General features: G+C 39.5%; 1 protein-coding gene across 1 annotated transcript in view; it reads right to left on the minus strand.

Moving 5' to 3' along the window:
* The window catches only part of SLC16A10 (solute carrier family 16 member 10), a 112,395-nt gene that overhangs the window by 39,640 nt on the left and 46,382 nt on the right, over positions 1-26,373 (minus strand). Inside the window, exon 2 of the mRNA NM_001192847.1 lies at positions 1,149-1,293. Coding sequence (NP_001179776.1) covers positions 1,149-1,293 — 145 coding nt within the window. The remainder of the gene's footprint in view (positions 1-1,148; positions 1,294-26,373) is intronic.

Genomic DNA, 26,373 nt, shown 5'->3' on the forward strand with positions numbered 1-26,373 from the left:
AGTTGCTGTGCACCACAGGGAACCCAGGTTTGTGCTCTGTGATGACCTGGAGGGATGGGATGGGGGTGGGGGGTAGGGAGGCTAGACAGGGAGGGGGTCTAAGGATAATTATGGCTGTTCTGCACTGTTGTGTAACAGAAACCAACACAACATTGCAAAAAAAAACCCTTTTAATTTAAATTTTAAAAAAATAGAAAAAAATCAACAGGGCAAGCAATGTAAGTTTGATTTTTTTTTTTCCCTAGTAACTACAATAATGCTTTCCAACTAGAGCTCAAAGATAGCTAGGGAAGAGAAAGGGACAGGAAATGAAGATAAACCACAAAAGGAGACAGAGGATGGAAATCATCTAAGGGTTTTCCTGTTAAGTGCTGCCTGTTAGCCAGAGCTACCCATTAAACCAGGGTTTCTCTATCTGGGGATTATCCTGATAATGAAAGAGGATTTGCAGGTAAAACAGGAGCTGGAGGGAGAGGTGCTTCCGCGGTAAGGGTGCCCACCAGCTCTCTGCAGTTAGCGCCTCTGCAGGGCTTCTAACAGACACAGGGAACAATGTTTTGATAGGAATCTTTATTTTAAGCTGCATTTGATCACTACATTTTGTCATGCTCTTTTTAAATTTCAGCACTGTTCTTTCCCCCTCCCCACCCCCACCCCCCAAAAAAGTGCAGGTAGGAATTCTCTACCTGGATTAAAATAAACAGCAAAGTCTAGATCTCATTAATAAAAATATTTCACATCAAGCGTATGAACAACCATTTCAAAATATATGTTCTTGTACGCTTTGGAACTCAGAATGAGTTGATCTTAAATTAAGGCCATTGCTTTAGACAACTTTACTGCTAGAATCTGAGTTCTTTGGGATTTTTCTGTGAATGGAAAAAAACAAAAGGAGAAATATTTTTTCTTGGCTCCAGGGAACACATGTACCCTGACTTGGCATCTCACTCTGAGGCACTGCAAGCAAAAGCATTCAAATTTACAAGCTCTGATTTGCTGCTGTGGACAGTGCGTAAGTGACACGCTTCAAGTTTTAAGCACTTGAAAAGGAGGACTTTTTTTCCTTGTAAACAGCAAAGTTTCTGAAAGGAAATCTGGAAGATAGCTCACAGATTTTGAAAAGCAACATGAAGAAACCAAGTCCTTACCTTACAAAAGAACTTGATAAGAGTCCAACAAATCCAACAGCAGCGCCCACGACAGCTGTTTTCCGACAACCAAATATGTCTGTGAAGACACTGACAATCGGGCAGCAGAAGAAAATCATCCCCATGGAGAGAGAACTAACCCATGCTGCAAGAGAGGGGGAGATGGGGGACATTATGACACGGGGAATTCTAGTTGTTCTTATCTCATAAAATGCAAGACATATTGAGAAAAGTACCAGTGCAGGAAAGATATTACTCAGACTGATGAATGGGGGAAAGTTAGAATAAGCAACAAATCTGAATCATAGATCAAAGCATTGGCAAGGACTCATTATAATTAGCAAAGCAATTATTTGTGTTCAGTGGAACTTCTGAAAAAAGTCTGTATCCTTAAATAAATCAAACATTCTCCTGGGACCTAATCTCTATCCTGGTAACTATGGTTTTAAGCAACTTCTAATCTGCGGAAAGAAATCTGTCTGAAAAAATTGAAATATATTTAGGAACCCATGTCCAGGTGATCAAACTGCAAAGAAATAACCACCGAACTCAACAGTGGTGAAACCTGAAGAAAAGGAGTTATATGGACACAGTAGTTAAGAATCAAACATCTGCCTAGAGTCTGGGCTTTGTGCTTTTGTTAAAGGAACCAAATCCACACAGGCAATTTGTTGACCTAGATAATAGTTACTGTATATTCACTTTATTCATAAAGCCATACACACAGTTTATCTTCTTTTTTGAAAGTATGTTATCATTCACAATAGAAAAGATTTAAGAATCAGGTCATAATTTCCTGTTCTGATGCTGTAAAGACAAAAACAAAAGGAAAGCAAAAGAGAGACATACTGAGCACAAATGATCATAAATTTGTGCCAAAGAAATGAGTGATCTTGTAAGACACTGAGTCTGTGAATTCTTAAAAAGTATAATGAACTAGTGAGCCCTAAGTGAACATGAGCTATAAAATAAACAAATCCCTCAAGTCCCCAGCTCTGAACTATGCAACAAATTCTTGGGCAAATCATTTCCTCTGAGTCTGTTTTCTCACCTTGAGAGGGGATTGAACACAGATCTTTCCAGAATTATTAAAGATTAGAGAATATGTGTCTAAACCTCCACATATAGCACAGAGTGCTTAATAATGCAGAGTTTTAACAGCAACAAATTGTCTTAAAAAATGAAATGATCTCCAGCATTCCACCCAGCTCTGACAGTCTACTAGTAAACCACTCTATTTCCTTAGCAAAGGAAGTTAAGTCCAGACAGACCCTGTACAAATGACTATTTGCTAATAATGGTATTCAAATGGAGCTTCACCAGACTAACAATTTCATTTAATTCTTTGCCTTCTTACATTTTAAGTTATTTTAAAATTATGTATATTTTATGAGCCATAATTTCTTTCCTTTCTTCCCTTACCAGAAAGGAGACAAAACACAATGAAGAGACTGTACAAACAATGCAGGCTTAGCTTAGGTGTTGGTGGGAGGGATCAGAAGTGGACAGGCTCTGGGGGAGAGGTGATGGGCCAGATATTACCACAACAACAGCCCCGGATGTACCCACTCAAGGAGAAGTATGACTTTTTCAGTCCATGTTATATAAAAATGTTACTGATTTTTAATCATTTAATCTCATTCAAAAAAATTTTAGTCATCTATCATGTTGATGAAACAATCTAAACCAGTCTAGTCAGACCAGAAGAACAGCATCCTAACCTTTATTTTTGGATGAAGGTACTTGACAATTAAGTGAAACGCCAACACTAAACAGGAAATCACATTAAGAAATTCGAGAGCAAATATTTATATTGCGCTAACATTCAAAGAAGTCAAGGCATGTTTCAAGAAGAACAACAAGTCCTTATGCGTTATCTAGGTGTTGGTCTACCTTTAACACCAAATGTGAAAGTTTTTACAGAATCTTATGTCCACTGAACAAGCACTAAGTGCAGGATATAATCAAACACAACTTTACCTTTGTCTCGACTATCGCCTTAAAATGCACGCATGGAGAAGATGTTCCCTGCCACTGCACGAGCACTTCAGCAGGCCCACCTGACCCCTGCAGCCAGTGCTGAGCAGCAGGAAGGCCTCAGGTGCTTTAGGTTACAAACTAACCTTCACTAGGTAATCAGAATCTTTTTTCCTCGGGAGGAGAGGAAGATCAGCTTTGTCTCTTTTCCGTGGCCCTTCTTCCCCTCCCTAGCTATTGCTCTCTCCAAAGTGGGCGGGCATGAGACACAGGGCTGCTCGGAGACAAGGCAAGGAGACTCCTACTTAACAGGTCCTGCCAAAAGGCCTGAACGGCGTGTCCGAAGCGGATGCTTTCCCTCAGGTGCACTTCCATGGGTTCTTCCAAGTCTCACCTCAGAGCTCCTTCTGGCTACAGCTCCACAGACAAGGACAGTTCACTCTCGTCCTGGCTTTCTGGCTGTCACTTAAAAGACTCACTGTTGGAGCCTCGTTGCCCTTCTAGACGGTTTATTTGGGCAGGGATCAAAACAGCTCCTCTCTCCTCCACTCAGCCTCCTCTGCTCTGCAGGAAATGTTCATGTTTCCTCTGCCCTGACAAACACTGGAGTGTGGGCAAGTTCCACAGAGCCCTCCTCTTGCTGTGGGAGCAGCTGGCCAGATGCAGTTCTCTCCTTGTGGGATTTCTCACGGGATTCAGACCTCAGTCCTCTGTATCCCCTAACTGAAGAGAATTTTTTAAACCTCTAAGTAGTCCCTCTAAAGCTCCTCTCACTAGGTTATCAAGTGAGAGAGTGTGTACCCAAACTTTTCCCATGAGGGGTTGGGTGGAAGGAAGCCATAGCATAATTTCATTAAAAAATCTTCACAAAATGCTCTTCCTTGACCCATAAATATCCTTCTTCTGGGTTTTAGAGCCTCTAACTGATCCTTGAACATGAACTATCCCACTTTTGAATTTCATGCTTCTGTACCTTGATGCCTCAGCTAAATTCCAAACATCTTTTTTTTTTTTTGGCTGCACCACACAGCTTGAGGGATCTTAGTTCCCCTGCAATGGAAGCAGGGGAATCCTAACCACTGGACTACCAGAGAATTCAAGAAATTCTCTTTTTAGAAATTTTTTATTGGAGTATAGGTGACTTATAATGTTGTGTTAGTTTTGGACAAACAGCAAAGTCAATCAGTTATACATATATTCACTTTTTTTTTTAAGATTCTTTTCCCATATAGGCCATTAGAGAATACTGAGAGGTCTCTGTGCTATACAGCAGGTTCTTCTTCTTTTATATACAGCAGTGTATATATGTCAGTCTCAATCTTCCAATTTATCCCTCCATCCCCTGATAATCGCAAGTTTGTTTTCTACATCCATGACTATTTCTGTTTCATAAATAAGTTCATTTATACTCTTCTTTTATACTCCACATATAAGTGATATCATATGGTATTTGTCTCTCTGTGTCTGACTTACTTCATTCAGGATAATAATCTCTAGGTAAAGCCACATCACTGCAAATGACATTATTTCATTCTTTTATGGCTGAGTAACACTGCATTGTATATATGTACCATATCTTCTTTAACCATTTCTCTGTTGATGGACATTTACGTGCTTCCATGCCCTGGCTATTGTAAATAGTGCTGCAATGAACACTGGGGTGCATGTATCTTTTCAAATTATGGTCTTCTCTGGGTATATGCCCAGGAGTGAGATTGTTGGGTCATATGGTAGTTCTATTTTAAGGAACTCCCATACAACATACTGTTTCCATAGTGGTTGTACCAGTTCACCTTCCCAACAGTGTAGGAGAACTGCCTTTTCTACACATGCTCTCCAGCATTTACTGTTTGTAGATTTTTGATGATGGCCATTCTGACTGGTGTGAGGTGATACCTCATTGTAGTTCTGATTTGCATTTCCCTAATAGTGATGTTGAGCATCTTTGCATGTACTTTTTGGCTATCCATGAAATATAGCTACCAAATAACCTTTCGATTGGCAATAAAATGGTCAAATCAAGTACAGTTTACTCGTTTCTGAATTTTTATGTAGTTGCCAGACAATACCACACTCCAAAAGTCATTGGAACTTTGTTAAATAATATTTAAATGTTTATTTGAGGCTATTAGACCAATGTTCTATTACAGAGCAAAGATGTTGTGAAAAAGGCCAAGATCAAGTGGAAATGGGGGTTGGAGCTCTCAAAACAGGGCGAAAGAGTATTTATCAGCCTTCAACTAACCACAGTAAGTCTTCCCTTTGGGTGTTTTCAGTTGTAAACATTTTGTCCTTGTAGTCATTTACATCCAAGTTATAACATTTTTGTTTTACTTAATATGCAGGAAACTCTTTTTAAATATTAAACCTAACCACTTCTTCCAAGTGATTTGCATTTTCCTTTGGCCATGCTGAGAAATGAGGATTTGTTCTTAGTATGGAGTAGTAAACAAAGAGGGTCTGGATGGAGAAACTGGAAAGCTGATTGTTACTTTTAGATATATATGTAGTTTATAATTTATTGTTTTTTAAAATTTGTATTTAATTTGTACTTTTATGGTCACCTTACTATAACTGCTAACGGTTACACAGGATTTGAATTGAATTTGTATTTATGCTAACCACTTTGATTGTTACTTTATAAAAAAGATTGTCCTACCTGGTCTTTTTTTTGGATGTTTCTCTCTGTTAACATCAAACACACACATTCAAATAAGAGTGTACAAACGCACTCTAAAGTCTTTCTTTCTTTCTTGTTTTTTTTAAGGGAAAATGGACTTTATGTAATAGCTAACTTGAATCCTATAGAAGTGCCAACAACCTCAAAATCAATTCATTACATACATAGGTATGCCACTCTACAACAACAGTAAATATAGAAAAGTACAGTTCATTGAGAAATACTGTTAATGCCAAAGAGGTCCACTATGAAGTCATTAGCATTTTAAAATATCTGAATTTTATTACTAACATCTACATACATTTTAAAAACAGTATTGCAAATGAGAAGAAGATACAGCAGTATGTAACACACTTTGCTGATTAGGGATTCTAAGCTGGTGCATTTTCAGAAGATATTTAATCCCTTCTTTATTATACATTTTTTGAAATCTATATCTCTTAAGACATTTAGCACATTGTATTGGAGAAGGAAATGGCAACCCACTCCAGTGTTCTTGCCTGGAGAATCCCAGGGACGGGGGAGCCTGGTGGGCTGCCGTCTATGGGGTCGCACAGAGTTGGACACGACTGAAGCAACTTAGCAGCAGCAGCATATGGTGCTCTGGTTGGACCTCTATTTCTGTATGTATATTACTAGATGGAAATTATTGGAATATAGAAAAATATTTTAGTTGTTTTAATATTCTCAGGAGCCTATGATAGTGCCAAGAACATACATAATAAACACTTACTTGGAATGGAGAGAATGTTATTATTCCATATTTTAGATAGTATCTCTTCCATTGGAAAATATTTGCTCTTCAACAGAATTAGGAAACCCTGTGTAGATGTTTAGTCAAATTATATGGGAGGATTAGGGGTAGTTTTCTTTTTTTTTTTTTTTTTACTATTTATTCATTTATTTGGCTGCACCAGGTCTTAGTTGCAGCATGTGGGATCTAGTTCCCTGACCAGGGATCAAACCTGGGCCCCCTGCATTGGGAGCTGAGAGAGTTAACCACTGGACCAGCAGGGAAGTCCCTAGTTTGCAATTTTTAAACAAAGTTTTACCATGCTGGATATAGTGACTGTGTCTTTCAGTTTCTCAGTTTCTATTATTAATAGTAATCATAGACTTGGAAGGGTCAGAAGAGAACAACAGGCTCTTTTATTTTTATGGTGTATAGTATAATCCATAAAACCTTGGATTCTTCGTTATGCCATGTTAAAATTTTACAAAAACAGTGCCAAGTAATAGATTCATTCAAGAATTAATATTTTTGGTCACATAATCTATGACAGAGGCAGGAATATACAATGGAAAAAAGACAGTCTCTTCAGTACGTGCTGCTGGGAAAACAGGACAGCTACATGTAAAATAATGAAATTAAAACACTTCCTAATACCACACACAAAAATAATCTCAAAATGGATTAAAGACCTAAATGTAAGATCGGACACTATAGAACTCTTAGAGAAGAACATAGAACACTCTTTGACAAGATCTTTTTTGATCTACCTCCCAGCATAATGAAAATAAAAGTAAAAATAAACAAGTGGGATCTAATTAAACTTAAAAGCTTTTGCATAGCAAAGGAAACCATAAACAAAACAATAAGACAGCCCTCAGAATGGGAGAAAATATTTCAAATAAAGCAACTGACAAGGGATTAATTTCCAAAATATGCAAACAGCTCATGTAGCTGAATATCAAAAAAACAACCCAATTAAAAAATGGGCAGAAGATCTAAATAGACATTTGTCCAAAGAAGACATGCTGCTAAGTCACTTCAGTCGTGTCCAACTCTGTGTGACCCCATAGACGGCAGCCCACCAGGCTCCCCCGTCCCTGGGATTCTCCAGGCAAGAACACTGGAGTGGGTTGCCATTTCCTTCTCCAATACAATGTGCTAAATGTCTTAAGAGATATAGATTTCAAAAATGTATAATAAAGAAGGGATTAAATATCTCCCAAAAATGTACCAGCTTAGAATCCCTAATCAGCAAAGCGTGTTACATACTGCTGTATCTTCTTCTCATTTGCAATACTGTTTTTAAAATGTATGTAGATGTTAGTAATAAAATTCAGATATTTTAAAATGCTAATGACTTCATAGTGGACCTCTTTGGCATTAACAGTATTTCTCAATGAACTGTACTTTTCTATATTTACTGTTGTTGTAGAGTGGCATACCTATGTATGTAATGAATTGATTTTGAGGTTGTTGGCACTTCTATAGGATTCAAGTTAGCTATTACATAAAGTCCATTTTCCCTTAAAAAAAACAAGAAAGAAAGACTTTAGAGTGCGTTTGTACACTCTTATTCGAATGTGTGTGTTTGATGTTAACAGAAACATCCAAAAAAAAAAAGACCAGGTAGGACAATCTTTTTTATAAAGTAACAATCAAAGTGGTTAGCATAAATACAAATTCAATTCAAATCCTGTGTAACCGTTAGCAGTTATAGTAAGGCGACCATAAAAGTACAAATTAAATACAAATTTTAAAAAACAATAAATTGTAAACTACATATATATCTAAAAGTAACAATCAGCTTTCCAGTTTCCCCATCCAGACCCTCTTTGTTTACTACTCCATACTAAGAACAAATCCTCATTTCTCAGCATGGCCAAAGGAAAATGCAAATCACTTGGAAGAAGTGGTTAGGTTTAATATTTAAAAAGAGTTTCCTGCATATTAAGTAAAACAAAAATGTTATAACTACATGGATGTAAATGACTATAAGGACAAAATGTTTACAACTGAAAACACCCAAAGGGAAGACTTACTGTGGTTAGTTGAAGGCTGATAAATACTCTTTCGCCCTGTTTTGAGAGCTCCAACCCCCATTTCCACTTGATCTTGGCCTTTTTCACAACATCTTTGCTCTGTAATAGAACATTGGTCTAATAGCCTCAAATAAACATTTAAATATTATTTAACAAAGTTCCAATGACTTTTGGAGTGTGGTATTGTCTGGCAACTACATAAAAATTCAGAAACGAGTAAACTGTACTTGATTTGACCATTTTATTGCCAATCGAAAGGTTATTTGGTAGCTATATTTCACTTAGGAGTGGTTCTGAAGTTATTTACTATCAACTTCTGTTAGTAGCAGCAGAGTGAAGTGGTCAAGTAAGTCCTCTTACAGATAATAACTGTGTTGGGGGAAAAAAACTTATTTAAACACACTGGGAAATGTTTTAAAACAGACAGAAGTAGGAGAGTTTTCTTCCCTGGTGGCTCAGACCAAAAACAACCTGCCTGAAACGTGGGAGACCAAGTTCAATCCTTGGATTGGGAAGATTCCCTAGAGAAGGAAATGACAACCCACTCCAGTATTCTTGCCTGGAAAATCCGCATGGACAGAGAAGCCTGGCAGACTACAGTCCATGGCGTCGCAGAGAGTCTGAGAGACCAGCAACTAACACTTCCTTTTCCCTTTTATACCTGGAGAAGCTGAATCTGGAAGAAATAAAAATTACCAGTTTGTGGGCCTTCTTGAAGATCAACAAACTATGCAGATGCTGGGTGGACTAGTAAGGGGCCAGACTAAAAAGCAACAGCTGGAGAGGGGAAAAAAAAAAGCAACAGTTGGAAACTATATGAACTGAAAACAGAGATACCAGCTGCTACGTACCACAGACAGACAGACTTTGCAGTTTGAGTCCAGGCAAAATAACTGCCTCCTAGGAACAAAAACTCAATAATACTTGGAAAAACAAAATGGAGTTAAGAGTTGTTTCAAATATTATCTACAATGTTCAAGTATTCAACCTAAAATTACCAGACATGCAAAGAAACAGATACTAAATATAAATGGACTCTGAATGAACTTAGATGTTGAATTCAGAAACAAAAACTACAAAATGTCTATTATAATTATGTTAAAAGTATTGATATTAATGGATAATACTTTAAAAGTAAAATATGGAATTACTGAGTGAAGAGATAGAGAATCTCAACAGTGAAATGTAAACTACAAGAAAATGGAAATTTTAGGGGCGAAAAGTACAGTAGCTGAAAAAAATGCATTATGATAGGCTCATACGTAAGAAAGAATCTGGGAATTTGAAGACAAAAATTACCTAATATAAGAAAAGAGAAAAATAATACTGAAGGAGAATGAACAAAGTCTCAGAGATCTTGGAATGGAAATCTAGGAGATTTCCACTACAAGAAATCTTAAAGAAAGTTCCACAACTTAAGTCCAAAGGAAGGACTGAAACATACAAACACACACAACACACTGCTTTCTCATATTTCTTTATAAGATATATGACTATTTAAAGCAAAAATTATAACAATGTATGTGCAGGAGTGCTTAGTTGCTTCAGGTATCTGCCTCTGTGACTCCACAGACTGCAGCCCACCAGGCTCCTCTGTCCACAGAATTTTCCAGGCAAGAATACTGTGGGTTGCCATTTCCTCCTCCAGGGGATCATCCTGACACAGGGATGGAACCCACACCTCCAGTGGCTTCTGCATTGGCAGGCAGATTCTTTACTGCTGAGCCACCTGGGATAGATGTATTATAATACATCTATAATACACATATGATACATATATGATACATAATATGATAACAGCACTAAAGATGGAAGTAAATGAAAATACACTACCATAAGATTCCTATATTTTATCTGAAGCAATTCCATATCAATTTAAAATACATTGAGATATACGTTGTAATCCCTAAAGGTAGCACTTTTTCAAAAATGTAGAAATACAGCTTGAAAGCCAATAGAGAAATTAAAATTGATCACTAAAAATTACTTGATTAATGTAAAGGAAGGCAGAAGAGAAAGAACAGAAGAACAAGAGGCAGATGAGACAAATAAAACCAAATAGCAAAATGTCAGACCTAAATATGACCATATCAGTAATGATATTACAGAAAAATAAAGACTCCAAGCAAATGGCAAAGACTATCTAACTGGATTTTAAAAAATCAAAAATCACTTATATCCTGTTTAAAGAGATGCAGTTTAAATACAAATACACAAATAACTTGGAAATAAAAAAGATGGGAAAAGATATGCCATGAATTAATAACCCTAAGAAGACTGGAATGGCTGTACTAATACCAGACAAAACAGACTTCAAGGCAAGTAGTTTTACTAGAAATAAAGAGGGATTTTAATGATAAAAGTCTCAACACATCAGGAAGATACAACAATGACAAACCTATATACACCTAATATAACAGAGCTTCAGAAACACAAGAAGGAAATTTGATCTCTACTTTACACCATATTTTTACTTACCTCAAAATGAATCATAAAAATGAAATTTGAAACTGAAAAGTATAAAACTTCTAGGAAAAAACATAGGAGAAAATCGTTGTTACCTTGGGTTAGGCAAAGATTTCTTAGACACAACATCAAAAACATAATCCGTAGATAAAACTTCACTTCAGCAAAATTAAGAATTACTATTTGAAAGACACTTTTAAGAAAATGAAAAGGCAAGCCATAAACTGGGAGGAAAGACTAGCAAGTTATATATCTTACCAAAAAAAAAAAACCCTGCACCCAGATTATAAAAAGAACTCTCAAAACTCAATAAAAACCAAGCAACCTACTTTAAAAATAGGTTAAAAAGATTTGAACAATCTCTTCACAAAAGATATACAAATGGAAAATATTCATTTTTGAAAAGATGCTCAACATCATTAGCCATAAGGAAAATATAAATTAGAACAATGAAAAAAACCACACACACCTATTCAAATGGCTAAAATAGCTAATCATACCAAGTGTTGGTAAGGATGTTAGGATGTAAGGATGTCTGTCATACACTGCTACTGGGAATTTAAAATTGGACAATCATTTTGGAAAACTGAGTAGGGATTTTTTTTCAGCTAAATACATCCCTATTATATTATCCAGCCATTCCGCTCCCAGGTATTTACCTAAGAGAAACAAGAGCATATGTCCATACAAAACTTATCTACAGATGGTTTTGATCGTCTTATTTCTAACAGTCAAAAACTGCAAAGAGCCCAAATATCCAGAAATAAAGTGACTGGATAAACCAATTATGGTATGTTCATAAATGGAACATGCGTGCATGCGTGCTCAGTTGCTTGAGTGGCGTCCGACTCTTTGCAACCCCATGGACTGTAGCCCACCAGGCTCCTCTGTCCCTGGAGATTCTCCAGGCAAGAATACTGGAGTGGGTTGCCACGCCCTCCTCCAGGGGATCTTCCCCACCCAGGGATCGAACCCTCATCTCTTATGTCTCCTGCATTGGCAGGCGGTTCTTTGCCACTATTATCACCTGAGAAGCCCACATAATGGAATACTACCCAGCAAAATACCAGGAGTGAACTATTGATAAATACAACATGGATGAATACCAAAATACTCATACACAGTGGAAAAAAGGCAAAAAAGGAATATATAAAACATGACTCCAATTATTAAAAATTTCCTAAAAATATAAGCAATATACAGGACAGGAAGCGTATCAGTGTTCACCTCGTTGTGGAGAGGGATACAGAGGGAGGGACTGTCAAAGACACCAAGAAACCTGAATGTGATGGAGACGTTCATTATCTGGACTGTGGTGGTTGTGTCTCACTGGTGTATACATATGACAAAACTCATCAAATTACCTACTTTATTTCATGTCATACAGCTTATTTCATGTCAATTACACAATAATGTTGCTTTAAAAAAAAATAAGAGAAACCCTATATTTATATGACATGGTAGATGTTCACTAAACTCAATTGTAATCATCATTTCAGGATAAACTGGAAGGAAAAAATAGAAACTATATGGAGGTTTTCAACAAGAACAAAAAAATAGATGTCATAAAAAACAAACACACAAAACTGAGAGAACTCAAGGGAGAACTAGACAAATCCACAGTCACAGCTGTATATTTAACCACATCACTCTCAGTAATTAATAGAACAGGAATACCAAAATATAAATGTCTGGATGACAGCATCAAGCAGCGTAACTGACATTTACAGAACACTATATCCAACACCAACTGCAGAAAGCTGTTTGCTCTGCCAGCGAAATTTTTAATCACTGATGAGGGTAGAGTTGGGTGGGGAAAGATGGAAGAACTAACACATACAAAATGCCACTTAATCCATGCGCAGTGCCTGCATAAAACTGTCATCAGATTCTCAGGCAACACGGTGAGGCATTATGTTCATTTTATAGATGGGGAAAAAACAGATTAGAGGTATTTAGCAACTTGCCAAGGTTATTTATGCAACTCTGGTAAGATTCCAGGTGGAAAAAGGAATAAGAAAACTGCCCAAAGTCCTTCATTAAAAAACATCCACCAGACTTCCCTGGTGCGCAGTGGGTAAGAATCCGCCTGCCAGTGCAGGGGACACGGGTTCGATCCCTGGTCTGGGACGGTTCCACCTGCCGTGGAACAACGAAGCTCACGCACCACAACTTCTGAGCCCACGCTGTAGAGCCTGTAAGCAACTACTGAAGCCTGCATGCTCTGGCGCCAGGAGCCACAACTAATGAGCCCCTATGCTGCAACTACGGAAGCCCACCTGCTACAGAGCCAGCAAACCCAACTACGGAACCTGCGTGCCACAGCCACTGAAGCCTGAGCTCCGCAAGAGAAGGCACCACAATGAGAAGCCCACCCACCACACCAAAGCGCAGCCCCCACAACTAGAGAAAGCCCGTGGTGCACAGTAACAAAGACCCAGTGCATCCAAAATAAATATTAAAAAAAAAAAATCCCCCAGAGAAAAAGGAACCCTCCTACACTGTTGGTGGGAATGTGAACTGGTGCAGCCATGATGGAGAACAGTATTGTTGCTGTTTAGTCGCTAAGTCGTATCCGACTCTCTGCAACCCCATGGACTGAAGCACACCAGGCTTCCCTGTCCTTCATTCTCTCCCAGAGTTTGCTCCAACTCATGTCCATTGCGGTGATGATGCCATCCAACCACCTCATCCTCTGTCGCCCCGTTCTCCTCCTGCCCTCAACCAGAACATTATGGAGGTTCCTTAACAAATGAAAAACAGAGTTGCCATATAATCCAGCAATCTCACTCCTGGCATATATCTGGAAAAACAAAAACTCTAATTAGAAAATGCACCCTAATGTTCACTATAGCACTATTTACAACAACAGCCAAGACATGGAAGCAACCTAAGTATCCACTGACAGATGGGTAATTAAAAAGATGTGGTGTCTATATATACAATGGAATACTATTCAGCCATAAAAATGGAAATAATGCCATTTGCAGCAACACGGTTAGACCCAGAGATTATCATACTAAGTGAAGTAAGTCAGAAAAAGAAAGACAAATATTAAATACTATATCACTTATGTGTGGAGTCTAAAATATGATACAAATTTATTTACAAAACAGAAACACTCACAGACATAGAAAACAAACATGGTTATAAAAAGGGAGATGAGGTAGGGGAGGGATAAATTAGGAGTTTGGGATTATCAGATAAAAACTACTCTATATAAAATAAACAATAAGGTCCTACTACACAACCCAGGGAACTTTATTCAATATCCTACAATAAACCATAATGAAAAACAATATGAAATCTATATGCTTGAATATATATATATATATATCTGAATCACTTCACTGTACACCAGAAACTAACACCTTGTATAGTTTGATTTTTAAAACAATTAATTAAATAGCAAAGAAATGAAAGAATATGAAAGCAATATAAAAGATTAACAAAACTAAAAGCTGGTTCTTTGGAAAGATAAACACAATTGACAAAACTTTAGCTTGACTAACCAAAAAAAAAGGACTCAAACGAGTAATACTGTAAATGTATATGCACAGCATGGTAACTATCAGTTAACAGTACTATATTGTACACTTGGAAGTTGCTCTGAGCATAAATCCTAAAATGCTTACCACAAAAAGTAAAAGTTGCAACCATGTGAGGTGATAGATGTGTTAAGCTATTTGTGGTGATCATTCACACTATGTATGTATATAAAATAAACACACTGCACCCTCAAAAAAAAAACCAACCCACCAGGTACCATACTTGATGCTGATAAAAACTTATCCCACTCTGGAGAAGCTCACAATCTAACTGAATTACATTATGGTTTTCTCCAGATATATGACCAGGAGTAGGACTTCAGGGTCATATGGTAGCTCTATTTTTAGTTTTTTAAGGACCAGCCACACTGTTCTGCCTAGTTGCTGTACTAATTTACATTCCCAGCAACAGTGTAGGAGGGTTCTCTTTTTTCCACACCCTTTCCAGCAATTACTCTTTGTAGACCTTTTGCTGATGGCCATTCTGACCGGTGTGAAGTGATATCTCACAGCACTAAAGGAAAGAAAGAACTGTCTTAGCCAAATCAAAACTATCTCTGCCATTGTTTATTTTTATTTTTTTTTAATTTTATTTTTAAACTTTACATAATTGTATTAGTTTTGCCAAATATCAAAATGAATCTGCCACAGGTATACATGTGTTCCCCATCCTGAACCCTCCTCCCTCCTCCCTCCCCATACCATCCCTCTGGGTCGTCCCAGTGCACTAGCCCCAAGCATCCAGTATCGTGCATCGAACCTGGACTGGCATCTCGTTTCATACATGATATTTTACATGTTTCAATGCCATTCTCCCAAATCCTCCCACCCTCTCCCTCTTGAAAGGACAACAGCGAAATAGTAGACAGGTAACCAAGTAAGGCCTAACATGGGTGCAACGAGATGAGCTAGAGCTCCATAAGAGGGACCCCTGCCCTGGTCCCCACATCAAACAGCACTGATACAGTGAGACTCATAACCCTGAACAGTCTTCCTTGTTCAGGCTTCAGAGAAGCACATCTCCACAGCCTTTGTCTTATGTCCAGGAAGCAAAAGGAGATTTCACCTAAACGTCATGAAGTAAGCTGTGGCTGTGCCACTGCCAAACTCAGACTGGCACCAGAGCGGCCTCAGATGCCTGCAGAGTAGGAGCAGGAGAAGCACTCAGCTAAGAGGTAAGAGAAAAGCAAATCCTTCCTCTTAGCCCCAACACAATCGATTCTTTCATAATGAAGATTACTTCAAAGCAGTGTTGAGTATTCACTTCCTGTGCCATTCATGGTTCTGGTGCGCTAAGCAGCATGGTTGTCTTAACTTCTGGTGAATACATACACGTGTTGGTGAACCTGTAATATGAATGACACATGACACTGCTTATGCAGGAACTAACAGACACGGAACACTAGAACATTTCTGATTTTATTAAACTACTTAATAAGATTTTTAAAATTTTAAAAAATAAATCAAATTCAGCTATAAACAGTCTGTATTTCAAAATTAAAATTCTTGATATTCTGTATTTTGCCTTTTGATTTTTTTCTCTCATGTAACAATTTAAAAGAGATATAATTCACACACCATAAAATTAGACCTCTTATAAAAGTCAGTGGTGTTCAGTACATTCACAAAGTTATGCAACCATCATCATCCAATTACAGACCATTTTCCTCACCCCAAACAGAAACCCTGTACCAACTAGTAGTTACTCCCATTCCTTCTTCCCCAGAGCCCCTGGTGACCACTAATCTGCTTTCTGTCTTTATAGAATTGCCTATGCCATTATTCTTGCCTGGAGAATTCCACGGACAGAGGAGCCTGAAGGGCCACAGTCCATGGAGTTGCAAAGAGTCAGACACGACTGAGAAATTTTTCATCATTCTGGACATAAGGGATTACCAGGTGGCGCTAGTGGTAAAGGATCTGCCTGCAATGCAGGAGACAAGAAATGCAGGTTGGATCCCTGGGCCAGGAAGATACCCTGGAGGAGGGCATGGCAATCCACTCCAGTATTCTTGCCCGGAGAATTCCACGGACAGAGGATCCTGGCAGGCTATGGTCCATAGGGTCGCAGAGTCGGATACGACTCAAGCAACTTGGCACACACACATTCTGGATATAAAACATGTTACCTTTTTTAAAAAAAATTTTAATTGAAGGATAATTGCTTTACAGAATTTTCTTGTTTTCTGTCAAACCTCAACCTGAACCAGCCATTCAGTTCAGTTCAGTTGCTCAGTCGTGTCCGACTCTTTGTGACCCCATGAATCGCAGAACGTCAGGCCTCCCTGTCTATCACCAACTTCCGGAGTTCACCCAAAGTCATGTGCATCAAGTCGGTGATGCCATCCAGCCATCTCATCCTCTGTCGTCCCCTTCTCCTCCTGCCCCCAATCCCTCCCAGCATCAGTCTTTTCCATTGAGTCAACTCTTCGCATGAGGTGGCCGAAGTACTGGAGTTTCAGCCTCAGCATCAGTCCTTCCAATGAACACCCAGGACTGATCTCCTTTAGGATAGACTGGTTGGATCTCCTTGCAGTCCCAGGGACTCGCAAGAGTCTTCTCCATCACCACAGTTAAAAAGCATCAATTCTTCGGCGCTCAGCCTTCTTCACAGTCCAACTCTCACATCCATACATGACCACTGGGAAAACCATAGCCTTGACTAGACGAACCTTTGTTGGCAAAGTAATGTCTCTGCTTTTGAATATGCTCTCTAGGTTGGTCATAACTTTCCTTCCAAGGAGTAAGCGTCTTTTAATTTCATGGCCGCAATCACCATCTTGCAGTGATTTTGGAGCCCAGAAAAATAAAGTCTGACACTGTTTCCACTGTTTTCCCATCTATTTCCCATGAAGTGATGGGACCGGATGCCATGATCTTAGTTTTCTGAATGTTGAGCTTTAAGCCAACTTTTTCACTCTCCACCTTCACTTTCATCAAGAGGCTTTTTAGTTCCTCTTCACTTTCTGCCATAAGGGTGGTGTCATCTGCATAGCTGAGGTTATTGATATTTCTCCTGGCAATCTTGATTCCACCTTGTGCTTCATCCAGCCCAGCATTTCTCATGGTTTACTCTGCATAGAAGTTAAATAAGCAGGGTGACAATATACAGCCTTGACGTACTCCTTTTCCTATTTGGAACCAGTCTGTTGTTCCATGTCCAGTTCTAACTGTTGCTTCCTGACCTGCATATAGGTTTCTCAAGAGGCAGGTCAGGTGGTCTGATATTTCCATCTCTTGAAGAATTTTCCACAGTTTATTGTGATCCACACAGTCAAAGGCTCTGGGTATACATATATCCCCTCCCTTCTGAACCTCCCTCCCATCTCCCTCCGCATCCCACCCTCTAGGTTGATACAGAGCCCCTGTTTGAGTTTCCTGAGCCATACAGCAAATTCCCATTGGTGATCTATTTTACATATGGTAATGTAAGTTTCCATGTTACTCTCAACATACATCTCACCCTCTCCTCCCCTCTCCCCATGTCCATAAGTCTATTCTCTACGTCCGTTTCTCCATTCATGCTTCCATTTTTGTCTAGCTTCTTTCATTTAGTATAATGTCTTCAAAGTTCATCCAATTTGTAGGATATGTTAGTACTTTGTTCCTTTTTGTAACTAATATTTCATTTATGAATATACCACATGTCATTTATCCATTCATTGATTGACACCTAGATTGTCTCCTCTTTTTAGTTATTATGAACCGCACTACTGTGAATATTTGTGTACAAAGTTCTACAGGCACATATATTTTCTATGGGCACATATATTTTATTTTTTCCTTTGCTGCCTGTGCTTCTGATGTCATAGCTAGGAAATCACTGCCTTACCCAAGGTCATGAAGATTTATGCCTTATGTGCTCTTCTGATAGTTTTACAGTTTCAGTTTTTTAAGTCTTTAATCCATTTTTAATTAATTTGTGTACATGGTATGAGATAAAGAGTCCATATTCATTCTTAATGTGGCTGTCCAGTTGTTCCAACACCATTAGTTAAGTTTATCCTATCCCCCACTGAATTGTTTTGGCTTCCTTTGTCTTAATAATTTTTAATATTTAGGACAAAAAAAATCATATCATTTAAAAAAATTTATTTTTTAGTTTTACATACATAACTGTTACACAATAAATTGCACATAAAGTATTCAGTGAGAAGCTCTGACATGTATATACTCATGCGACCACTTCTACAATCAAGACAATGAATATTTCTATCGCTCAAAAAGTTTCTTCATGCCCCTCTGTAATTCTTCCCTCCTGTCACTTCCCATACAACACCGATTCATTTTCTGTCACTGTAGATTAGTTTTTAGACTTATTTACATGACTAGAATCATACAATATCTACTTTGGTTTATACTTTTACATTTATTTTTTTGGCCACGCTGTAAGGGATGTGGGATCTTAGTTCTGCAGCCAGGGATACAACCGTGCTCCCTGCAGTAAAAGTGCTGAGTCCTGACCACTGGACAACCAGAGAATTCCCACATTTACTTTTCTCTTCGGTTGCACTTGGGTCTTTGTTGCTGCACAAGGGCTTTCTCTAGTTGCAGTGAGCAGGGGCTACTCTTCATTGCTGGGTGTGGGCTTCTCACTGCGGCAGCCCCTCCTGTTGTAGAGCACGGGCTCCAGGCACTCGGGCTTCAATAGCTGCGGCACCTGAGTTCAGTAGTTGTTGAACACAGTTGTTGTTCCACAACAAGGGCTTAGCTGCTCCTCAGCAATGTGGAACCTTCCCGAACCAGGGATGGAACCCATGTCCCCTGAATCAGCAGGCAGACTCCCAACCAGTCTACCACCCCTACATTTACTTCAATTTACGTCTTTGTAGAAAATTATTCAAAGATTACAGTTGGAATACATTATTTTTTAATCCTTAAATCATCATAGACTGGGTCTTGTTACTAGTACACCAAAATATCTTTTTTTTTTTTTTCAAAATATCTTGAAAACAGTGGTTTTGCTGAAGTAAGGTAAATAATTCTATAGAATAATTACATAGTAAGTTTTGAATATGTCTTTATTTTACTTTACTACTCCTCCAAACATTACAGGTCTATCAAAAGAAAACACTTTAAATAATAACTGAATTGATAACTGAATTGATTGCATTCAATTATCTTTGATATTTTGCTTTCAGTTATCTAAAGCCACAACTTTATATATTTCCTAGTTTTGTTGCTATGAAGGTTGTCAAGATACAGAGCATATCTTAACCATTTTCAGACATACGGTACGTAGGACTCCATTTGTACTTTAGAAGCAGGCTGGGTTGGCAACATTCTGTTTCTTCATAAAAGTGTTTATAATTATCTTTCAAAATATACAGGCAAGCTTTTGCTCTTTTCTATACACAGGTTCCTTTGTGGCTCAGCTGGTAAAGAATCTACCTGCAATGCAGGAGATCTGGGTTCGATCCCTGGGTTGGGAAGATCCCCTGGAGAAGGGAAAGGCTACCCACTCCGGTTATTCTGGCCTGGAGAATTCCATGGACTGTACAGTGAATGGGGTCGCAAAGAGTTGGATACAACCGAGCAACTTTCACTTATACATAGATTACATTTCACAGTAAAAGAAAAAGGAAAGGAAAAGGAAAAAGCATCTCAGAAGGTCACACCACTGATAAACACTCTACATCCTGGTGAACTTCCCTGGACAGTCCAGTGGTTAAGATTCGGTGCTTCCACTGCAGGGCGCAAGGGTTCGATCCCTGATCAGGGAACTAAGACCTGTATACTGTGCAGCCCAGCCAATGGGGGGGTGGGGGGGTGGGGTGCGGTGAAGAGGGGAAGAATGGGTGGAGTCACTACTGTTTACATATGAATTCAGCTTTTGGAGGAATTGAACCAAACCGACAGCTCTCCAGGATGTCACTGCCTGAGGCAACCAGGGAGGGGAGGGACCTTCTACACAGACCAACTCCAATACTATCAGAAGGGCTGGGAGGGAAACCAAGGGAAAGAACATCCAAGCAGCACCGTGGTGGGCCAGGCACACAGCCAAGGGCTTTCCGCATACATATCATTTAAGCCTTGCAACAGCTCTGGCAGACAAGGATTATGGGCTCCATTTCACTGGGAGGAAAGCTAAAGCTCACAAAGATTACTTCTCCAAAAAGCCACAGAGCTGGTTAGTACAGTGCTGGCTCAGGGCCAGCTTGCTGAGGATTCATTCACCAAATACACCAAATTGACTGACCCATCAATGACAGAAGAAAGATCTAGGAATTGGAAAAACAAGCAAACCATCAAGATGAATAAGATGACCAACGAAGGGGTTCGAAGACCAGATTCTAGTTTCAGCTCATTGACATCACACACCTCCCTGTCTGAAATACACTCCTGCCATTCTGTACCCCATTTATTTATTTATTCCAACTCTTACTAGGTAATAATTATTTTTTTTTCAAAAAGCATTTGTTTCACTTTATGCTTATATAATGTGTACTCAGCTGGTAAAGAATCCGCCTGCAATGCAGGAGACCGCAGTTCGATTCCTGAATTGGGAGGATCCCCTGGAGGAAGGCATGGCAACCCACTCCAGTATTCTTGCCTGGAGAATCCCCATGGACAGAGGAGCCCAGCAGGCTACAGTCCATGGGGCTCACAAAAAGTTAGACATGACTGAGCAACTAAGCATACGATGTGTACTGTATGCCAGGTAGTTCTAAGTGTTTATTTTTAACTATTAATCCATTTAATCCTCATAACAACCCTATAAGGAAGGCACCATTAGGATCCCCCTTTTACCTAAGGAACAGAGAAATTAATTTGCCTCAGATTGTGTGTGTGTGAAAGTCACTCAGTCGTGTCCAACTCTTTGTGACCCAATAACTATACAGTCTATGGAATTCTCTAGGCCAGAATACTGGAGTGGGTAGGCGTTCCCTTCTCCAGGAGATCTTCCCAACTCAGGGATCGAATCCAGGTCTCCCACACTGTAAGCGGATTCTTTACCATCTGACCCACCAGGGAAGCCCAAGAATACTGGAATGGATAGCCTATCCCTTCTCCAGGGCATCTTCCCGACTCAGGAATGGAACTGGGGTCTCCTGCATTGCAGGCAGATTCTTTACCAGCTGAGCTACTAGGGAAGCCCTAAGATTACACAGCTAGTAAGTAACCTAGTCAGGATTCAAACACAAGCAGTTGGATCATGCTCTTAACCACTATACATTGCTACCTATTAAAAAATAGATTATCCTGAAAAACAAAACAAAAACAAGATTTTTGCACCAGATTATCCTGGTGGGAAAAAGATACTCTATTATCTTAGAGGACTCAAAACAGAGATGGGCAGGTGGCAGCCTGGATGACTGCCAAATGGAACTCAAGTCTGGAGTTGGTGGATAAGGGTGCACTGGCAGAAAGAGAGGTCAACAATAGCAGCAAACAAGAGTGGACTCTCTGCCCAGTAAGACTGCAGCCTCCCCAAGGGCGGATGTAATGCCTGTGTGTGTGTGTGTGTGTGTGTGTGTGTGTGTGTATGTGTGCACACGTGCTGAGTCGCATCAGTCATGTCTGACTCTTTACAATCCCCTGGACTGCAGTCCACCAGGCTCCTCGGTCCATGGGATCCTCCAGGCAAGAGTATGGGAGTGGGCTGCCCTACCAGACCACAGGGCAGCTCAACACACTCAACAGGATGCCTGGTGCTGAGAGCCAACCAACTGAGGCACCCGAGAAAAGGCAGCGTCTCAGGGAACAGTGCCTTTTTCCAGGCACTATTCCCATGTAAACACAAAGGAAATGGCCACATTTCAGCAACAGGTTCACTGAAGACTGTCACACAAGCTTCCATACTATAAAAGAAAACCTCTACGTGAATTTAACAGGAAGTTCTGCCCCCCAGAAATCTCAGTATGCTGACTGCACTGCACTGCAATTCATCTAGAATGCATTCTCCCTGACCTATACACACACACACATGCTCCAGCACCAACATGCACTCACGTTTTTGTTGTGACAAAAGTAGAGCGCTTTTGTATACTCTATACAAAGAGGTGCTTTAAAGCAAACTAGATATTCTGATACTGTGATGTGTCTCATAATTAAGTACTGCAGTTCATAACTCAAATGTAGGCTTCCATAATTTAAAGTGTGATGGTCTGAAATTAACATCAAACCTGATTTTGAAATTCTCGTTAAGTAAATTATTTTCCCTCAAGCAGATGGAATCCACTGTGCCAAGGTCCCTCTCTCTACCTCCCTCCCCTCCAAAAAAGTAAAATTTCAAAGTAATGATGGAGAAATGAAGAAATAATCTATCAATTGTCTCAGACCTTCTCCAAACAGGTTTAACAGGATTTCTACTGATTACTTTGTCCCATTGCCTTTCACTTACCTCTTGTCACATCCAAAAACCCAAGAGGAAAAGGGTAATTTGGATGGAGGAATTATCAGTAAACCTCCTGAATATGGGATTCCATCCTCAGGGTGCTTGGCTTTACATCATGGAAGACTTGAGGCCCAAGTGGCTAGTCTGTAGTTATACAAATTTGAAACTGAAAAATCACTTTGAATTAAACTGAATTTAAATACAGAGTAACAGCTTTATCACTAAAATAGTATTTGTCAAGTATGTACTTTGTTCTTCCACTCTGATAAAACTGGTTTTATAAACAATAAGTAACTATTAAAGCCACCACAAAAAGCAAAACACTGATAATTCTGACAAACCCTGATACACTGCCTGCTCACTAAAGCTTTACCCTCAGTTAAAGTACCATATTAGGTAGGGATTATTTTTCCTCTTTTCCAACACTGAACTTAACCATATTGCTAGTTTCACATGGCTCCAAATCACTGTATTTTTCCACTTCCCCTTGGCTCTCTTGGAAGCCTGACAGATTGCATGGAAAGATGAAGACTTTCCAAGGTCCAAACACACAGCTGCTCCTTCCAAGGCCAGCTCTAAAACTGACGTGGCTGCCTGGTAGGCATCACCCCAATCAATTATTAATGCCCTGTAGCCGTTTCACATTCCACTCTCCTCACTGGAGAGGCTTATTACTTAACTTAAAAATCCTGATAACATAATGTTAAATGAAAAATGAATATGTTATAACTATGTACAAATTATACACAAATAAACACAAGAACTGGAAGTGAATGTGAAAAAATAAGAACAGCTAATTTGCTAGGATAAAGATTTTTCTTGATTTATAAATTACTATTATTATATTGTTTCTGCAATAAAACCACTAAAGAGGTAATAATCACAATCTGTCATTAGTTAAGCCCCTTCTGTAAGGGATAACACATACTCTTTTGAAAAAACAGAGATTCTGATTTTCTCAATAAAGTGGTTTTTTTAAAAATTATTTATTTATTTATTTATTTATTTATTTTTGGCTGTGCTGGGTCTTTGCTGCGGCACATGGCCCTTCTCTAGCTGTGGCGATCAGGGGTTACTCTTTGTCACAGTGTGTGGGCTTCTCTTGTTGCAGAGCACAGGCTCTAGGCACTCAGCTTGCAAGCCTAGTTGCTCCATGGCATGTGGGATCTTCCCGGACCAGGGACCGAACTCGTGTCCCCTGCATTGGCAGGTGATTTCCTAACCAGTAGACCACCAGGGAAGTACCAATAAATAGCCTTTCTTAATGGACTGCACTTCATATGCATACAGACAGAACTCTTCAGAATAGAGACGCTTATTATATGGTCCATGGAATGAACTTCTATATTCCTTTTTAAAACTAACTGGTATTCTCTTAGCTAGTGCCACTCCCCCCACTTCTTATCAGACCACTAAATAACCAATTAGTAAGTGATAAATATATAAAAGCAGAGAAGGCAATGGCACCCCACTTCAGTACTCTTGCCTGGAAAATCCCATGGATGGAGGATGGGACCCCCTGCAGTCCATGGGGTCGCTAGAGTCGGGCACGACTGAGCGACTTCACTTTCACTTTTCACTTTCATGCATTAGAGAAGGAAATGGCAACCCACTCCAGTGTTCTTGCCTGGAGAATCCCAGGGACGGGGGAGCCTGGTAGGCTGCCGTCTATGGGGTCGCACAGAGTCGGACACGACTGAAGCGACTTAGCAGCAGCAGCAGCAAATATATAGAAGTGTGAAGAAGCGATTAAGAGCATAATCTCTACTCTAGAGTTAAGCATGAGTTTGAGCCCTGGCTTCACTGACCTGCTCTGGGACCATAAGCAGATTAATTAAACTCTCTCTGCCTCATTTTTCTCAAAAGTGGAAAGACCAGCACCTACCCTGGATGGTTCAAGAATTAGCAGAATAATGTAGGTAGAAAAGTGTATAACTAGCTTTCCATAAGTGAAGTGAAGTCGCTCAGTCATGTCTGACTCGTAGCGACCCCATGGACTGCAGCCTACCAAGCTCCTCCGTCCATGGGATTTTCCAGGCAAGAGTACTGGAGTGGGGTGCCATTTCCTTCTCCATAAGCACTCAGTAAATGTTAGCAACTATAATAATTATATATGATTGAAACATTTATTGATAATTATCATAGCTAAACAGATGGAATAATTCAAAGAAACTAACTTCTCAGGGACTAGAACCCTGTTCTGAAAAGAAAACACAGAAGTACGCCTGTTTCTGGCCTCGGCCAAGATGAGAAAATATACTGACGGAGCTTCAGACCACAGAGCCAAGGAGGCTGCATCGGGGTTGCGCTGCCTGAATTCACAGGGAACCTGGGAGAGAAGCGGTCCATGCAGGCTCCCTCAGGTCACCTCAAGAAGCCACAGTTTAAAATGCATCCCTCAAAAAAATAAAAAAAAATAAAAAATAAAATAAAATGCATCCCTCAGCTCTGTGCACAACAGAATCTTGCTTTTCCCTTCACTCCTGTACTCTCCAATCTCTACTTTCTATCCAGTGTTCAGAAACAGTCTCTTTACCCTTTCCCTCCACTCTCCACCTGGAAGGAATGTCTTCCATTCCCCTTGGACAGCTTGTTAGAGAAACAGGTAACAGGAAACCGTGGCGCTGGAGAGCTGACTCTGTGAGAACACATGATAAACAGCATCCATTATCAGATGAGGTGCCGACCAACCGAACACTGCGCAGTGCTCTAACTGCTTATCTGCTACATACTGGTCTTACCACACAGAAGACTGCCAGTTATAGGAAGAAAGAAATGTTTCGTCCATACCTTTGTCTCTTTCACAGCACCTGGTTTGGACTTGCCCCAACGTGTACACATCCCTTCCCTGCTCAAGACCCCACACTTCAAGACTCCCACATTTTTGTGGAGTTAACAAATAAATGAGTGACAACCTCTGAAGAGGATAATGCTACCTAATATTTACTGACTGTCTACTGCTTGCCTCCACCATTCTAAACACTTTGTACTCATTATCTCATTTAAACATTTCAACAATCTTATAAGGTCCCCCATTTTACATATAAGAATACGAAGCTCAGATTAAGAGCCAGGATTCTGGTCCAATCCGTAAATGTAAGAACATATTCTTAGCCATGGTGCTGCACTATCTCCAAGTCAGAGTTCTTTGTCTGTAATATGATAATAACCATGTCATCTCACATGACTTAATATGTTTATTATGAGGAACAAATATAAAAAAACAGGTTGGAAAACATAAAGTGGCTATGCAGATATATTACCATATCGTAAAATAGTCACAAACTGCATAGGATACATCTAATAGGTCAAAAAGAAACTCAATAAGCAATAAAATTATTTAATCTCACACTTCATCTCTGGCACAGCTGTCAGCAGCAGCATGAATCTGACACTCCAAGACACATTTTAGCATAAATCAATGCATGTTCTCTCCACCTACCC

This window comes from Bos taurus, chromosome 9, assembly GCF_002263795.3.
Source record: "Bos taurus isolate L1 Dominette 01449 registration number 42190680 breed Hereford chromosome 9, ARS-UCD2.0, whole genome shotgun sequence".
NCBI classification, from domain to species: domain Eukaryota; kingdom Metazoa; phylum Chordata; class Mammalia; order Artiodactyla; family Bovidae; genus Bos; species Bos taurus.